Source organism: Electrona antarctica, assembly GCF_951216825.1.
Source record: "Electrona antarctica genome assembly, chromosome: 17".
Classification (NCBI taxonomy): Eukaryota; Metazoa; Chordata; class Actinopteri; order Myctophiformes; family Myctophidae; genus Electrona; species Electrona antarctica.
This window is the reverse complement of record NC_136798.1, coordinates 19,422,268-19,439,513: the sequence shown is the minus strand read 5'-3', so window position 1 is coordinate 19,439,513 and position 17,246 is coordinate 19,422,268. Positions and strand designations below refer to the sequence as shown.

At 42.6% G+C, this 17,246-nt stretch overlaps 1 protein-coding gene across 4 annotated transcripts in view; it reads right to left on the bottom strand.

Moving 5' to 3' along the window:
* Positions 1-17,246, bottom strand: part of col12a1b (collagen, type XII, alpha 1b) — a 158,628-nt gene that overhangs the window by 28,220 nt on the left and 113,162 nt on the right. For all 4 annotated transcript variants that reach the window (XM_079525500.1, XM_079525497.1, XM_079525498.1 and 1 more), the window contains 9 exons: positions 16,335-16,474; positions 15,316-15,439; positions 15,016-15,159; positions 13,986-14,150; positions 13,832-13,870; positions 13,259-13,397; positions 9,235-9,377; positions 8,325-8,434; positions 77-235 (listed from right to left, as the gene is read on the bottom strand). In XM_079525500.1, coding sequence (XP_079381626.1) covers positions 77-235; positions 8,325-8,434; positions 9,235-9,377; positions 13,259-13,397; positions 13,832-13,870; positions 13,986-14,150; positions 15,016-15,159; positions 15,316-15,439; positions 16,335-16,474 — 1,163 coding nt within the window. The remainder of the gene's footprint in view (positions 1-76; positions 236-8,324; positions 8,435-9,234; positions 9,378-13,258; positions 13,398-13,831; positions 13,871-13,985; positions 14,151-15,015; positions 15,160-15,315; positions 15,440-16,334; positions 16,475-17,246) is intronic.

Genomic DNA, 17,246 nt, shown 5'->3' with positions numbered 1-17,246 from the left:
TTACACATTTGCTCATAATACTTCATCTCCTTAATTCGACATGACGGACCTGGTCTCAGGGTTCACTGGTACTCACGGTTGCAGACTGTCCTGTGGAGCCGATGGACTTGGACATCTTGCCAAGGACCTGATATCCGTCACTGGACGTGTTTCCTGCAGGCTTGATCTCTTTCTCTGCCACCTCCTGGCAGTCGATGCTCAGCTTGACACCGGTGGGGGAAACCATGACGTGCAGCTGTGGGGAGATAACGGTGCGTGGGTGAGACAAGAGAGACAGAGAGGAAATAGGCAGAGAGACTAATAGGATAGCAGTCTTGATTTTTAATACATTTATTTAATCATATTTAAGTCATCTGAAAAGTTTTAATTTCAGTCGACTAAATATAAGATTTTACTCCACTAAATCTACAGTTGATTTTGTCGACTGAAATGTATTTTGGCAGGCCTTGATGGCATCAAAATGGCTGATTTTACACTTGGTTGCATGCTGAGAATAGCAGATCTACAAGCTCACAATGCGCTGTGAACTTATAGATCTGCTATTTTCAGAGCGTAACACCCGAGCGCAACAAACAATGACTTGTCTTTTACTTTTACTGGATCTTTTCTTCACTAGTCCCTTCCTAACATTTTTGTCTAGTTTTTATTTGTTGACGAAATTGCCAATATATTTTTAGTCTCAGTTTTAGTCATCGTAGCTTAGTTTTAATTTACTTCTTATTTAGTTTGTCAGTGAAAAATGGCCATAGTTTCAAAGTCGACAAAGTCTTTCTTCCAAGACCGAGTCGTGCGTCTGCTTTGTATCCTGATAGCGTGCAAATTATTAGGGTATGGCGTGTCTGGCAATGGACCCCAGCCTTGCACTGTGGATGTGCTGTTTCCTCCCTACAGTAGTACTGTTTACTGTTTACAAAGAGCCTGTCGATATTTACAGACTCAAAGTGAGCTGGGAGCTAGTCCACAGTCCCAACTACTTGGAATATGGCAACCGTTGCTACCTTTCATGTCTATTACTTCTTTATGTAGCATTGTAGGGGATGGAATATTGGAGCATTCTCCTCTCTCACACTGAAGCTTCAAATTCGTCACAATGTTTTTAACTGTAAAACGTGCCGCTCACTTCAGATTATAATCCTTGCATATCTTCTTGTCATCTTTTTTGATAGATGCTACAGTAGATCTGTATGCAGATCTGTGTTGGTTTTGCTCTTTAGATGCTTTTTTCTTGATGCTAAGATGCAACACATGTTATTTAGACACATGTAGTTTAGACAGATGCTAGGTTTCATGTTTACCTGGTATACTTGTTTCTTTGAAGCACTACATTGTTCTCTTTGTGCTCTACTCATTTGAGTATATTACAATAATGTCTGTTGACTATAGGGATTTACTCTGATTTCACACTTGTACTTAAGTCACCCTGGATAAGAGCGTCTGCTAAATTGTAAATGGTATAATAATACAACTTTGAAGCAAGTGTAATTCAGGCAAAACCCTCTGTCCTCAAATCTCCCTTGCATGATGACCTCACTTTGTGGTACACCGTGAAAACGGCTCCCTTGCACTCTCGTTCCCCTCAAAAGCCAAGTTTACACAAGCAGTGGCTAGTCTGGGGCGAGCTCAGCTGTTACTCTGTAATCACATTCTCAGTGAGCAGGAAAATGTTGCATTTACAAATCCATGCGACTGCCTCTGGGGGATTATTGGCAACCACAGTTCTGAGGTTGTGGTCAGCGTCTGCGGAAATGCAGAGGCATGTTTCAGCAGATCACTGAGGCTGCAGCGGCGGGGATAAGGCTCATGTCTCAGGCATTCGGTAGTTTATGGAGAGTGTGAGACATTTTCTGGTGGGGAAAAAAAGGTCAATATACGCCACTGATTTCAAGTCAATCCAGCCTGCAAAGTATTCACATAAGCTGTGCGTGTGTGTGTGTGTGTGTGTGTGCGACTGTGCGTGTGTGGGTGAATCGTTGGATTCCAGAAGATGTCCAACTAAAAAGAAATGTATTTGTCCCAGATTAAAGATTACATTTTATTTTATTTTAGGTGTGTTGTGTTGATCCAAGTTTATTTGTTTTTTGTTTTTGTTTTTTTATATATTTTTTTATTTGGTTTTTAACATTTTAAAAAACAAAAGCTTATTTGTAAAGGTATAGTAAGCGGTCAAACAACATTTTCAGTATTTTACACTTTTTTGGTGTAACAGAAATTCTTGATAGTGTGCCATGTCCTACATCTGCAAAATAATTACATATCCAACATAACCCACTGAGCATTTTTTGGTCTAATAGACGTCTAATATTCGTCTAAAAGGCAGTCTAAAAATGCGATAAAAATGAAAGTTTTTTAGACGTCTATTCTTAGATTAGACGTTGATTAGCGGTTGTTTAAACGTCTATATATAGCCGGTCTATATATAGACGTTTAAACAACCGCTTCCCACTGCTCAGTGGGAAGACTAAATACCTACAGTAGGAAATATTATACAGTGATTTCCTGCAGCAGCAGCAAAAACAAAAAAGGGGAAGCGTGCTTTTACTTAAAAGACAGTTAGCTAATAACAGTATAGTTCAAGCCCTTGGCTTCCACTTAACGAGCAATTCCATTCTTCCATAAAGTGCAGGACTGCAGGGACAGTATATACCATGTAGTTACATTTAGTTGGCACTCCAACTAAATTGCTAGGTTGAGGACCCATTACTGAAGAGCAGCTGAAGAGCACTGCAACAGCTGAAAGACGGTCGTCAACGCTGAGGTCATACACGCCCACCCTGCTGCTTTCTGCAGGTGGCTGTTGTCTCTTCCCTGACCCCAGGTTACTGGGTCAAAGTATGCACCCCTCACTACACGCTCTCCTTCACCATGTTACACAATAAAATCCTCAGTGTAAATTTGATCCATTTGTATCTCTGAGAGTAGACAAACTGTAACTCAGAATTCAGTTACATTTATCTACTGCCAGAGTTAAAGGTCCTACAACATGAATTTAAAAGCCAGACAGAAATGACAATGACTGGTTATATCGGAGTGGTGATTTAGGCTCAAACCATATTAGAAATATGTTTGAGGGACATAAACAATATGATATTAAATATTAAAAACAGTTTTAAATGCATGTTGTAGTTCCTTTAAATTAAATGAACTGTGAATGCATGCATAGATCTTATGCCATAGCCTTTCTTTGTCTTTCACTTTCTGCTACCATGTCCGTCTTGCTCTTTCTCCCCTTTTGTCACTTGTTCTGCCTCTCAAACAAGAGAAAAGGACAACACACTATCTCTGACCATTGTCACATCATACAGTATATTTATATTTCTAACCCTTGACGATCCATGGTTCATCATACTCTGAATCTCTACCGAACAGGGGGGGTATGAAAGGATAAGCAGCTTATGGTTACAGATTCATTCTCCAATACAATCAACATGCACCAATCAACAGCCATTAAGGTTAGGGTACACTTCTTATTCCCTTGGGGAAATTTGTCCACAGGATTTGCCCCATCCTAATCACTGGTTAGAGTGTCTACCATCCTAATCACTGGTTAGAGTGTCTACCATCCTAATCACTGGTTAGAGTGTCTACCATCCTAATCACTGGTTAGAGTGTCTACCATCCTAATCACTGGTTAGAGTGTCTACCATCCTAATCACTGGTTAGAGTGTCTACCATCCTAATCACTGGTTAGAGTGTCTACCATCCTAATCACTGGTTAGAGTGTCTACCATCCTAATCACTGGTTAGAGTGTCTACCATCCTAATCACTGGTTAGAGTGTCTACCATCCTAATCACTGGTTAGAGTGTCTACCATCCTAATCACTGGTTAGAGTGTCTACCATCCTAATCACTGGTTAGAGTGTCTACCATCCTAATCACTGGTTAGAGTGTCTACCATCCTAATCACTGGTTAGAGTGTCTACCATCCTAATCACTGGTTAGAGTGTCTACCATCCTAATCACTGGTTAGAGTGTCTACCATCCTAATCACTGGTTAGAGTGTCTACCATCCTAATCACTGGTTAGAGTGTCTACCATCCTAATCACTGGTTAGAGTGTCTACCATCCTAATCACTGGTTAGAGTGTCTACCATCCCACTGAGCATTTGACCCATCCTAATCACTGGTTAGAGTGTCTACCATCCCACTGAGCATTTTTGTAGTCTAATAGACGTCTAAATGGCTTAAAAATGGTCTAAAAACTGGGGTAAAAATAGTCTAAAAATCAGACCAGTCTGAAGCGAGTGGTCCAACAGCACCCCCTATTGGTACTCTAAACATCGGGACATAGGTTAGGACATAGGGACATTGCTGTTCCTTGGAGTGGTTGCACCACTCAAAAATGAAAGTTTTATAGCAGTCTAGGCTTAGATTAGACGTTGAAACAACGTCGTTTCAACGTCTATATATAGACGGTCTACATTTAGACCTTGATTAGCCTGGCTAATCTGGCTAATCAAGGAAAACAATGTATTTTAAACTCCAGCTTGTCACACTCCAGGGCTGCATGAACAGCGTCTGAGCGCCGTTTTCTGCCCCCTCAATGGCGCAACTCTCCTTCAGTGGCTCTGCTGTAGGATAAGTGCGCAGCCACAGTGCAGCGCCCAGGGACCAACTCCACATGTAATGCCATGTACCTTGGCAATGGACAGCCATGTCTCCTTGACACTGACTTTAAGGCTCTCTTGTAGTAAAATTCAATTTTATGACCGTTTCCAACAGGAAAGACCTCCCACTCCAACCTATCGTGAATCTCAGCAGAAAAGATGCTTACTGGCAAATGCACATAATCTGTTTCACCATGGCTTGAAAGAGGTATCATCCAACAGACCAGCAATGGTATGATGTCTGATCACTAACACAGAGCAACCTCACAGAGAGGATCTTTGCCGCCAGGTTTGAAACCGTTTCTTGCTTTTATCTCCCATGAGGGAGGCTCCGGGTCCTTCAATAATCCTGGACAGATCAGTACATTAGATTTCAGCGTAGCTGGTAAAGACATTTTAGGGAGTAACTGAGAAAGGATCTGTGCAGCGCTGAGTTTGCTTCTTTGCTAAGTTCAGTGAGGGGAAAAAGGATTATGTAAATCAGGCTGAGTGGGGATGTGGTGGAACGCGGGCCATCGCCTCTCACCACAACAGGGTTTTCTCTAAACCTGGCAGCCGCAGCTAAGACAACAAAACTCTCAACATCAATCTCGATAGGGAGGGCAGTTTTCAGGTTCAACTAGACAGGTCTAAATCATGTTTGTTTGCGCCGTGCGCTGGCAGCAGACGGCAAGCTCCATAAATCAAAATTAAATGTTAAACACCAGTTTCCAGTTCTATGATTGGCAGTGATTTAGAAAAGGAAAAAAGCATTTTAATCCTCCTGTTTCACAGAGGTTTAATATCCCTCTAACCCCAAGACAATATGCAGACAATCACGGGATAACTAAGCAGTTATTCAACTTCAAGTTGATGTTCACAGGTATTGAACCCACATGAGCGTTAAACTGTCCTTGAGCAATACGGGCAGTGATGTGTGGCTGAACCTGAACTCTGAACTCCTTGTGGACAACAGCAGAAGAAAGGATGAGCCTTCTCCTCCTCCTCCCCTCAGGGCCTGTCTGCCGATCTATCAATCTCCCAGTCGACACGTTTATGTACTAAGTATGTTTGTAAACTTAGATACATGCATACTTGTGTGTGGTTTATACTATGACACGCGGAGCCTTGTAAGACAGCTGTAGGAAAAAAAAGCTCAGCCTAATCACATACTGTATGCAGGGAGGTAAAACCACAAAATGCCATCAGCCCGTGCAGCAACGTCAAGTACTCCCCTGCGGTCGGCTACCAGAGGCAAGGACGAGGGCTCTGGGCCAGAGAGGCAAGCTGCTACGCGCCAACAGCAGATGAGAAAGGCAAGGGAAAACGGAGGGGGAGACGAGGGAAGGACGGACGGGATGGATAGGAGACTGAAAAGAGAAAATCCTCCCCCATTCTGGCATTCTACAGACCATCTGATGTAATTGTTTAATAGCTCTAGCAGTGACCCAATATTTTCCAGACCAGTGAGCCAGCAGTGACTGCAGTGGATTTTTAATGCCCCCCCCCCCTCCCTCAAAAAAGAACTTATAGATTCTTGTGAAAGTTTACTATTCGGTTGTATGGCTGTCTACACTGGCATCCTCCCCCCAGTAGTGCTTACTGAAAAATGACCTTGTCCGCAGCTTACTGTGTGACGGAACCCAGCACCATGGCTGTTGCTGAATGATTGCCTGATAGGTCAGATTTATAATTAGTTGTGCGCCATTACCATGTGCTGAAAGTAAACGTGACACAGCTTGTAGATTGGCTATTTTCGGAGGAATAAATCAAGCCATACCCCTGCTTCTCTTTGGAAGCATCTCTCTGTAGCATTGCTACAGCTGTGCTGTGTAATGCTTAAAGTCATTCATTTTGCTAATTGAAGCAAAACTCTTCTCTAATCAATGTCATCACATCATTCAGCTAATGCAAACACACGTAATCAAAGCCTTATCGAATAGACTATACTGCGAGGGGAGTCCACGGTCACTCACATGTACTACTTTACTTTGTGCCTTTCACAATAACTTTAAGGAATCAATTGCTTACAGTTCAGCCCATAGAACACTGCACTGACAGCGTATTGTGTTTATCAGATGAAAAACACATTCTGTATCTGTTAAGACTCATCTTTCAGGAGGAAGATAATGGAAAATAACACCCATTTTCACCCATGCATTTTTGCTTTTAATCATACAATGAGTTTTTTCCCCCCAACTTCAAAGAACTCACTCAGAACATAAACAATAATAAACTTGATAACCTGTTTTTTTCCATGACACCGATGTAATTCTTGGTAAAGCTCGACCTCTCGAGGGACAACCACCAAATGGGATCAATTCACTGTCTTTTTGATAAGCCCGCGCCCACACAAGACTAGCAGGAGACTGCTAGCTGTCTCCATCACTTGATTAGCTAATCACACACACACACACACACACACACACACACACACACACACACACACACACACACACACACACACACACACACACACACACACACACACACACACACACACACACACACACACACACACACACACACACACACACACACACACACACACACACACACACACACACACACACACACACACACACACAGCCCTGCTTTTCACCACTGGTGCAGAGCAGTGGTTCTCAAAGTGGGTCCAAGGGACCGTGAGGGGGTTCCAGGGGATCCCCAGCAATATGTGTGATAATCACAATCATTTTAACCACCATTTTAATACGTTCGTTATTCAAAAATAGCAGAAGCTCTGAGCTTGTACATCTGCTATTTTTGAACATTTATGAAAAACCTTGAAAGTGTTTGGAAAAAATGTACATCTGCTATTTTTGAACATTTATGAAAAACCTTTAAGCACAAATCTTCTCCTCTGGGGGTCACTGGCACAGAACATGTTCAGATGAATCTACTGGGGTAGAGGGCCATCTGTTTGCCCCAGCAGAGACGCACAAGTCCAAGCAACACGTGTCTGCAGCTGTATCTATAATATACAACACATTTGGAATGCCAGCTATTCAGAGGATCAGTACGAGCCCGCATGATGGCCAACAAGAACAAAGGAGGGGAAGACTGTTTGATTGATGCGCCACACCCCTGGTTTCTCCTTGAAATGTTACATAATTCAACCATCAAAGTGATCCAGTTTTCCATAGGCTCATAAGGTTTCACGTCAAAGTCATCCACAGTCAAACAGTCGAGATGCAACTGTTTGTGATCAAAGACACTTAGGATTCCATTGCAGAAGAATGGATGCAGGATTCCTATGCTCTGAATAGGAAATAATTTAATGTGGAGTGTTCTTTGATGGCATTGCTTGTTGAGGTTTTGTATAACTTTGGATGTTTTCACTGACGACTATTGTCAAGAGCCTTGTGTTTATCTGAACCTGCACTGTTCTACCCTCAGAGGAAGTACTATGATGCAAAAATATAAGATATACGATATATAATGTAAGATCGCAACATGTCTGATGCGACACATGTGAGCCCTGTAGCCTTTTTTGTGCCATTTTTGCCAATACAATGACATGCACAAATTAGGGGTGCCAGGTTTAAAGTGGTTAAGAGAAAAATTATAGAACTTGACATCCTGCTTGATTCTACTGTACATCGATCAATCATCCAGGTTGTGTCTCTCTCTGAAATTAAAACGGAATAACTAAACGTCCCTCAAGTTAACTGAAATTATGGGTTATAGTACTTTAAGAGTGTGGTCCAGTGTATCCACAGCCACTCAGCAATGTTTACCTTGTGGAAGCTTCCATGGAAGATTCTCTTCACTTGATCGCTGTCAAATGTTACTCTCTGGACCTCTCCCCGGTCATCCTTGTTATAAAATGATACTGATTTGCCGGAGGCTGCAAGAGAGGCACAGAAACAGAGAGAGAGAGAGAGAGAGAGAGAGAGAGCACAGATTGCTCTGCTTATTTTGTGTGAAGTATCGGTGATGAGTCCTTAAACTAAAAACAGGGGCCAAACAAAACCCTCTCCCGGGAGTGGATTTCTGCAAAGCCAAGCAGAGAGATGTAGCTTGGTGAAAAGCTGTCCTGCAAACAACAAAGGCTAGGCGGGGGGGCCGAAGTTAGCCGATGACATGGGATGCTTCTTGTGGTGCAGCAGTCAGAGCGGTTATCAATTGGAGCCCGAGGGGACTGCTGTGGCCCATTACACATGCTCCTTTTCATGAGAAAGATACTGTGGCCCCAATGAGACACAGCTGCTTAATTTGTCCTCTCTGCATATTTCTGCATAGCTTGGTTTTTTAACGCTGGTGTACTCTCTGCCTATAAACATTCTCTCTGCCATGCAGATGTAACCACGGTCAAAATCCCTCACTTTTCGATGCATGTGGGCCAAATTAATGCTACATTGTTTGCTACAGGAGGATTTGTTTGGGAGAAACTGGGGCACTTTGCAGCATTAGGACATTTTGGATTCTGCAATAATATGTTTAAGAGTTGTCTGGGAAAATGCCAGATGAATCCATGGAGAGTGCTGGTACAATGGCTACCACTGTATACAGTATTAAAACAGAATAGATAAGAAAATAATTCAGGGGAACATCTACATTGGCTACGGCTGTACTCATCCCTGTTCCTCGTTAATGAGCTGCAATCTCATTCAGCAGATAGACAGAGAAGAAGAGAGGAATAGTTACAGTCAATGGTGAGTCCAGTCTCGGGCTTGTGATCGTTACTGGACACCTGCCATATGTCAAAGGCCTCGGCAGGTGAGTCTGGCAGCAGACGGAACATCAAGATGATTGTGTAGGAGTGGGGAAGGCCTTCTGGGTGGATATCCCTGGATAAACACAATATGCATAGGGAATACTGAACACTGAACAACCAGGATTTAAGCACTTTCAACCTGGTATGCACAATTTGGGGCATGTCATTATAGACAAGACGTTTCAAAACCTTTTAAAACATTTCTAACTTTTTCAAAAGGGTCAAAATTGCTAAAGAATTTGCAGATGTGCAAGCTCAGAACCTGTTACACTGTGCCTCGTTGTGAGCTTGTAGATCTGTTATTTTTGTGCGACACCATCATACAACAAAGTATTGTTTTAACCAATTAGCTGCTCGTGGCGGAACGTTCCGTCAGAAGGAATCCAACTAGCAACTGCTTCTGGCGTAATGTTCCGTCTGATAAGCTTTATTATTGATATCAAACCGGATCGCTTTTTCATTATTATTTTGGCTTGGCCTTTCCTTCTTTAGCGATCCTAGACCGGGTTGCGCAACCGTGCTGCCGCCCACCTCCCATTATACAGGCTGACTAAAAAGCTGAATGACTCGAAATCTACGGAGCTCTCCTTGGTTTGGATAAAACCTGCGATGTTCGGAGGTCTTTGCTGATTATCCGGTGGTCTAGATGGAAACATTAGAGCAAGGATGGCTTCATTTTAGCTCGCTAGCATTGACGCTATTTATTTAGCATTAACATGGACGCCCAAAACAGGATGTGGGTCCAGCGTGTGCAGCATTGAAATGGCCTCGGCAGCGCTCAGCAGTCTGAGGTTGGCTGTGCGTCCAGCAGGTGGCAGTTAAGGAAAATGGACTGCAAATACTGTATATACCGTATGTGACTTTCTTCAAAGCGCTTTGCAATGTATTTCACAATCACCCATACAGTCAGAGGAGGAGTCCAGGTAAGTGAAGGTTAGCTTCACTCAGCTAATGGCTTATGAAGAGTTATGGGGGGCTGTTAGGGGTTTCCCAGGCGGCCTCTATATCCATTCAGCTCTGGCCACCCAACAACACGGGACACCACGCAAGGCGCCATATGAGCATGTAAAAAAAAGTAAGTTTCTAGTGCATTCCTGTCAGAAGTTATGATATTTTAAAGAAATATCTCCTTGTTCTGCTGTCCCCCAATTTGGTGATTGGCCTGCAGCTGAGGTGATTGACCTTTTTCACCTTGTTCTGTGAGAACAAAAGAGTTCCATTGAATGGAATGTCTGACGTCGTGTCTCACACACACACATACACACAATGCGCTTCTGAGTAGCTACCGAGCAAGCTCTCGTTTTAGCTGCCTGCCAGCAAGCTTAACAGAGACATTGGAAAGGATTTTTGGTCTGACAAAAAATATGGACAGTCGTACAGGTACTCACAATTACCATGTTTTGGGGGCTGCTTGAGAAATCATGGCTCATTTTTTATGGAATGATGAGCTCGGAGATCAGCTGTTTTCGCGGAGCACATGTCAGAGCCACTTGACGCTCTCTCTCTGTGTGTGTGTGTGTGTGTGTGTGTGCGTGCATGTGTGCAGCATGTGTGTGTGTTGGGAGAGACGAGAGAGATTCATAAAGAGAGGGCGCTGCGCTCTCTTCAGTGCTGCGCTAATCATGTTCAAGTCGGATATATCGTATTGAATTGCAGCCTGGTTAAAAGCACTCGGAGAAATTAATTAATTGGAAACAAATGGTTCGGATGTTCGCTCGAAAATTCCTGCCGAAGTTCGAGTCCTAAAAACAGGGCTTGGGTACAGCCTTAGTGTGTGTGTGTGTGTGTGTGTGTGTGTGTGTGTGTGTGCGTGCGTGCGTGCGTGCGTGCGTGCGTGCGTGCGTGCGTGCATGCGTGTGTGTGTGTGTGTGTGCTGTGAGGCAGCGGCGTGGATGGCTTTGAACTGGGCTGAGAGAAGACAATCTTGTGCCAGAGGTTGAAAATTAACTGGAAAGCTCTTTTTTAAAAAGGTCCACTACATTCTCTGTTGACTCACTGGGACAGGCGATCCTAACAGAGTTTACAGGACATCATAAATCCATTGACCCAGTTTTCTTTAGAGGGAAGAAGAAGAAGCTCTGGGCTGTTTCTCTGGACATAGCTGGGCAAGACGCATCATGTTACTGACATACAGTACAGTCTTCAGGCTGCTAAGACCGGCGTTCTCGCCAGTACTGTTCACTGTACAACCCTGAGTGTTTATTTCTTCGACAGATTGGTTCAAATATATATATATTCATAAATAACACTTTTAATCCTCATAGTTTAGTTAACACTTACATGAAGACATGTTGCAGTGTTTAGAGTGGTCTCAAGCGAATCCATTAAAACTGGGAAAGCAGCTGTAATTTTAGATTTTAATACATATTTGTATACTTTGGATATTCAAAAATAACAGATATACAAGCTCACAGCGTGTCACTCTGTGCTGCGCAGGATCGGGTGGCACTTTGTGCCGAACGGGATTGGGATTCGAACCCGCAACACACTGTCAGGCTGGCATTGCAGCCTATGGTGCCCGGACCACCACGCTGGCAGCCTGGGCCAGAATAGATGGGGTATTTGACATGTAAAAGTTTGAGCACCACTGACGTTTTTCAGAAAACTGTTGACATTTGTAGAATCGGGTCCTCTTATTGGGTTAAGTGATTAAGTGATACATAATACAGATGTAAGCATCGTAGGAGTCACACGTTTTTACCCCAAGGTCTGGAAAGTACATTACACCACATGACTGTCCTTAATGAGTAGCAGTTCTACATGACTGCATATCTGAGAAGACAGATGTGCGTTAGGCTTTACCCTTTGATTTGAAACTATTGACTATGGCATCATTTTAATAATCCCCTTATTAGCAATTGCGGTGAAAGAGCATGTATAAGAAGTTGATTATACATTTGGGTTAATGTCATGCATGGCCAGAGGACATTAAAATGGATGTGATTAGCAACAGATACAGTAAACACCAGATTGGGGCTACAGTCAGTCATGCGACTCATGTCATGTGCAAACGATCAGCTCACATGCACTTGGTAGCAACAGTCTACACTGTAGACTGTTGCTAAACCGTTGACCTTTAGGCCATTAACCAGCTCTTCTAACCTGTAGACTCTACAGGTTAGAAGAGCTGGTTAATGGCCTAAAGGTCAACGGTTTAAATCCTAACCAACCAGCAGGGAACATGATTGTTTGGGGAAGTGAACGAGTCATTCATTTTGATTAATTCATTAAAACCTGATTAAGATTAACAGTTTTCTGAAAAACTTATGTTGCTAAATATCAGTGGTTCTCAAACGACGTTATCATATCAAGGACCCCCAAAATGATATATTTAGCCGTGGACTGCACTTTCAAAATAGTTTAGTTTCAGGGACCCCCAAAAGCAAAGATTTGACTTATATTGACAAAAAAAAAAATCACACCTGTGTGAAGTGAGGAGCGCTCTTATCATCCTACATCATCATACTTCATCTCATTTTGGCCAATCACAATTTGGGTCCTCACTTTTGTCTTCAATGTTTGTGTTTACACAAACACTCAAAGCTGGACATAGGAGGGGCTAGCGGACTAGCGCACCTCAAAAATAAATAAAATAAAAATATATAGTAGCAGATCTACAAGCTCATAGTGTGGCACAAAGTGATGTGCTATGATGTTGTATATCTGCTATTTTTGAACAGCCAACCAATGTGCTTATAGCTCAAATCTAAAATGATTCAGATGCTTTCCCGGCTTAAATGAGTTAAATGAGCTTCCAGATCAGCTATTCATCGTAAGACAATGTATTGCAGGGCTTAAGTGGTTAACAACTTCCCAAAAACTCTTCAGTGAGGTCAAGTCCCGCTCAAGATCTCTAACTGCATGTCAACACACGCACAGGGGCCTTTAGAGATACATTCATGTATACACAGTACAAGTACAGTGTATTATATCCATTATGTAATCATAACTCACGCTGTGGGCTGGGTGAGGAAGGCGTCCTTGTGCAGCCTGTAGGCTGTGTAGCTGTTGAATGAACCTGGCTCCATTGAAACTCCCTTGATGTAGCCGTAGGTTTTCTCTGTCAGGTTGAAGGCCTCCAGCATCCTGAAGCCTGGGATGGAGGTCGACAACCCCAAAAAATCAGAACCACAGCCAGGACAAAGTTGCATCCACTTTTAAACCATAATTATTATAAGCTTTGTTCCAAAATGAGATTCGCTATTGTTACTATTCATTGTTACACAAATGTATAACTTGATGAATAGGAGCGTTTCACACACGCGCTTGAGTACTTCAAGTGAGCTACTGTATGACCAACGTACAAACTTTGATATATCTTGCCTTACTATTGCTGCTATTCTTTGGTAATTTTTTGTTATTGATACTTATTATTAATGCTGCTACGGTGTCTGTGGAACCAGAACAAAACTAAATGTACTCGAATGCACTCATTGTACACAGGATATAACAATATGGTTATTATGGTAGATAAGGTTTTTGCTATGTATTGTAGAGACATGATTTCAGAGACCCTAAAGTACTTACCAGGTGACGTGAACCCATTTACGAAAATCAAGGGACATGCTGGGGGGAAACAGAAACATAAAGGCAACGCTTTACTTCATCTTCCTCAAAATATAGCAACATTTAATAATATTTAAATATTCTTCTGTAATGGACAAAATCACACACGACGTACATGATGTGGAAGTTTCGCAAATGAACGTGATCAGGTTGTCTCTGATGGTGTTGAAAGCGTCAAAGTCGTCCACAACAAAGATGTGCCTCTCGCTGGGCTTGCTGCCGATGCTCTGCAGCTCAATAAAGTCCACATCGGCAACGCCGACCACAAACACACTGTAACCTGGTGGTGAAGATAGACATGAATTCAGAACACTCATTTTACTAGTACTTAGAGATGATAGAACAAATATATGAATGCAGAAATTCCACAAGTGCTCTAAAGAAGTCAAAGTCTCACTTTTTAAAGCTTTCTGTACTCTGTTGTATACTGCTCACCTGTGGAGTAACTTCAAGGCTCGTAGCATGCAAAAACTAAAAGTTGCATATAATGATGCATTACGGTTGTTGTTGAGGGTACCAAGATGGCACAGTGCCAGCCAGCTGTTTGTTAACTTGTCAAGCCCTTCTAAGAAACTTAATGTATAAATGCATGTGTCGTTTAGAAGAGTCTGACAACTCTGTTATTATGATTTTAACCAAACCTGTGAAGAGTTCTAATTGGTTCTCTTCCATGATTTGGAGACATTGGCTTAACAGCCTCTACAGACTGTGAGTATATGCTTTATGGTTTACATTTATAGTTGTCTTTTTATTTATTGTGTATTGTTATTTTGTATGTGATATGGACCCTGAGTCTGAAATAAAGATTTAATTTAATTGATAGAACAAATCCCGAGAGTGAAATTAAAGGACTCCTAAGGGTCTGAGAGCTATGATAGATAGTCGTTTCCGATATAATGTTGAGACTGCATCTATACAGCATTCATAAACACAAACTGGGCATAAGTCTTTATAGAGGAACTCACCGATCTAACTAGCTTCAGCCTCACAAAAGTGATTAGCCAATGAGATCACTATGGCTGCTGTACATATAGTTCTGGTGTATTGTTGTGTATTTGTGTACAGTTATATCCTCATGCTGAACACCGGACGTAAACATATCCATATGTGTGAGCAGCTGTGGAACAAACACTGCGGCCCCTTACCGGCGTGCTGCAGTCTAGCTGCATTTTTGTTCACTTCATCTTGAGAGCGTCCATCTGTGATCGCCACAACAACTTTGGGAACACTCCTCCTCTTTCCGTTCTCGATAGAGAAGGCCTTCTCAAAGGTGTGCTTCAGGGCATGGCCTGGTCAGAAGATAAGAGGACGAAAAAGTGAATAGATGATGATTTTGGGTTGTTGGGTCATAATGATATGTTTGCAGCTGAATAGAGCAACGTGACATTTGACAGCAGATCACGTAATTTAGTACTTACTGTAGGTTGGAAGAAATGTAGACTAACCTGTTTTGGTGTTTCCTCCGCGGTAGCGAATCAGATCAAGAGAGGATAGGAGTATGCCCTTGTCTTGATAGGCGTTCAGCCTGAATTCTGTCTTAGCATCATCGCTGTACTGCACAAACGATACCTGTTTAGAAAGACAAGAGAGTGACTTTAGCAAATAGTCCCAAAAGACAGCAGCTCCAATGAACCCTTATCACGGAAACAGTGACTATCTCATACACACATTATGACATGGGACTACAGTATTATAAGTCCTGCTTGCATCACTAGGATACTCAAGTCTTTTTCCTATTATTTGTCTCTTCAAGTTCTTGTCTCTTCAATTGTTTCCAAGGGCTGCACGCATGCACTCCATCCCTATAGTGATAGGGATGGAGTGCATGCGTGCAGACCTTGGAAACAATTAATGTATATCGTCAGCTCAAATGTTGCTACACCACAAGCGATTCCTGCCATTAATCAACCCACACATGTAGTCAATTTTAGAGGAACCACTTATTAATTGCTGCATGGTTCCTGAACTACTGCCTAACCATTTGCTTTGTTCCCAAGAGATCATGTTTACTAAAATAAATCAAATTTTGCTTTCTTTTCAGATATTGAATATAGCAACTGTGTGGTACTTGGCGGACAAATATTAGAATGTATTTTTAACTACTCAAGCCCGGTTTAAACTTTGTGTAAAATATGGCAAATATAGCCAATCTACAAGCTCACAATGCGTTGCAATGCATTGTCAGCTTGTACATTGTCTATTTTAAAATGTTTTAAAATGTATCACGGCCTAGCTGGGCCGCGGTCAAGTGGTCTAGGCACCTAGGCTGGTAATCCAGCCTGATGGAGTGTCACGGGTTCAAGTCCCGATCCCGACGACATTTGCCGCATGTGGCACCCCCTCCCCATATCTCTCACCCTTTCCTGTCATAATACTGTAAAAAAAGTTAAAATAAAACTTGTTTCAAAGTGCTTTCAGACAGTAATTCCAGTGACAGTGACAGCCGTAATTTCAAGGCACCAACCTGCATTCCAGAGGGCCCGATGACGTCGAAGGCTCCAACCACGCTGGAGACAAACTGCAGAACTTTGGTGAAGCTCTCCTCGCCGATGCTCCAGGAGCCGTCGATGAGGAACACTAGATCCGCCTTGGCACCTTTGCACACTGGGGCGAGAAAAACAAACTCTTTAAGAGGGGGGACACATAAAAACCCCACCGCCGGCTGCCCAGACTGGCTGGGTCTGCTGGCATTAGTGGCACCAGCGGAGAAAATGGCATCATCGTCCTCATTACATAATTAGGGTTTGCGAGTTCGACATAAAAAATGTCTACGGAAACCTTGAAGGCAGCAAAACAAAATGATTGAGAAGAGTGATGTAATGAAGCTATATGCAATTATCGGTTTAATTGATCAAAAGTTCCTCGAGAATGCAGACAAAACAAAGGAACATTTGGTCACCAGAAGGGCGCTGACTTTTAATGGCTTTCTCTTTTTCTCTGGCTGCATTGAATCAGAGGAGGGAGAGGGGGTGTCAGAGCCTGAATAATCTTTGCCTGATGTGAGGGAGTGTCGTTTGCGATTTCTTCCAATCGCTTCCTTTCCAGGCCTTCATAAAACAACTTTTACTGAATACCTTTATCACACAAACAGATTATTTGGACGAATCTGCTTTTCCTTTTTCAACACCTACAGGACGTCGTTGGCCCTTAACGGGTGTGTTCGATGTTCAAACACCCCGAAGGCCCAAGAGGAACATGTGGCGGCTATTAGACGACTACTGGCACCGCTTACATCCAGGGGGAGTGTCCCAGTCTTCAATGCCTCGGTCAACACGCTGCACTGACTGAGTAGCTTGTGATCACAGTTGAAGCCTGAAGTAATATGTTTGATCCGTTTAATCCAAAGTCTGTTCATTGTCTTCAAAGCCGACAGCTA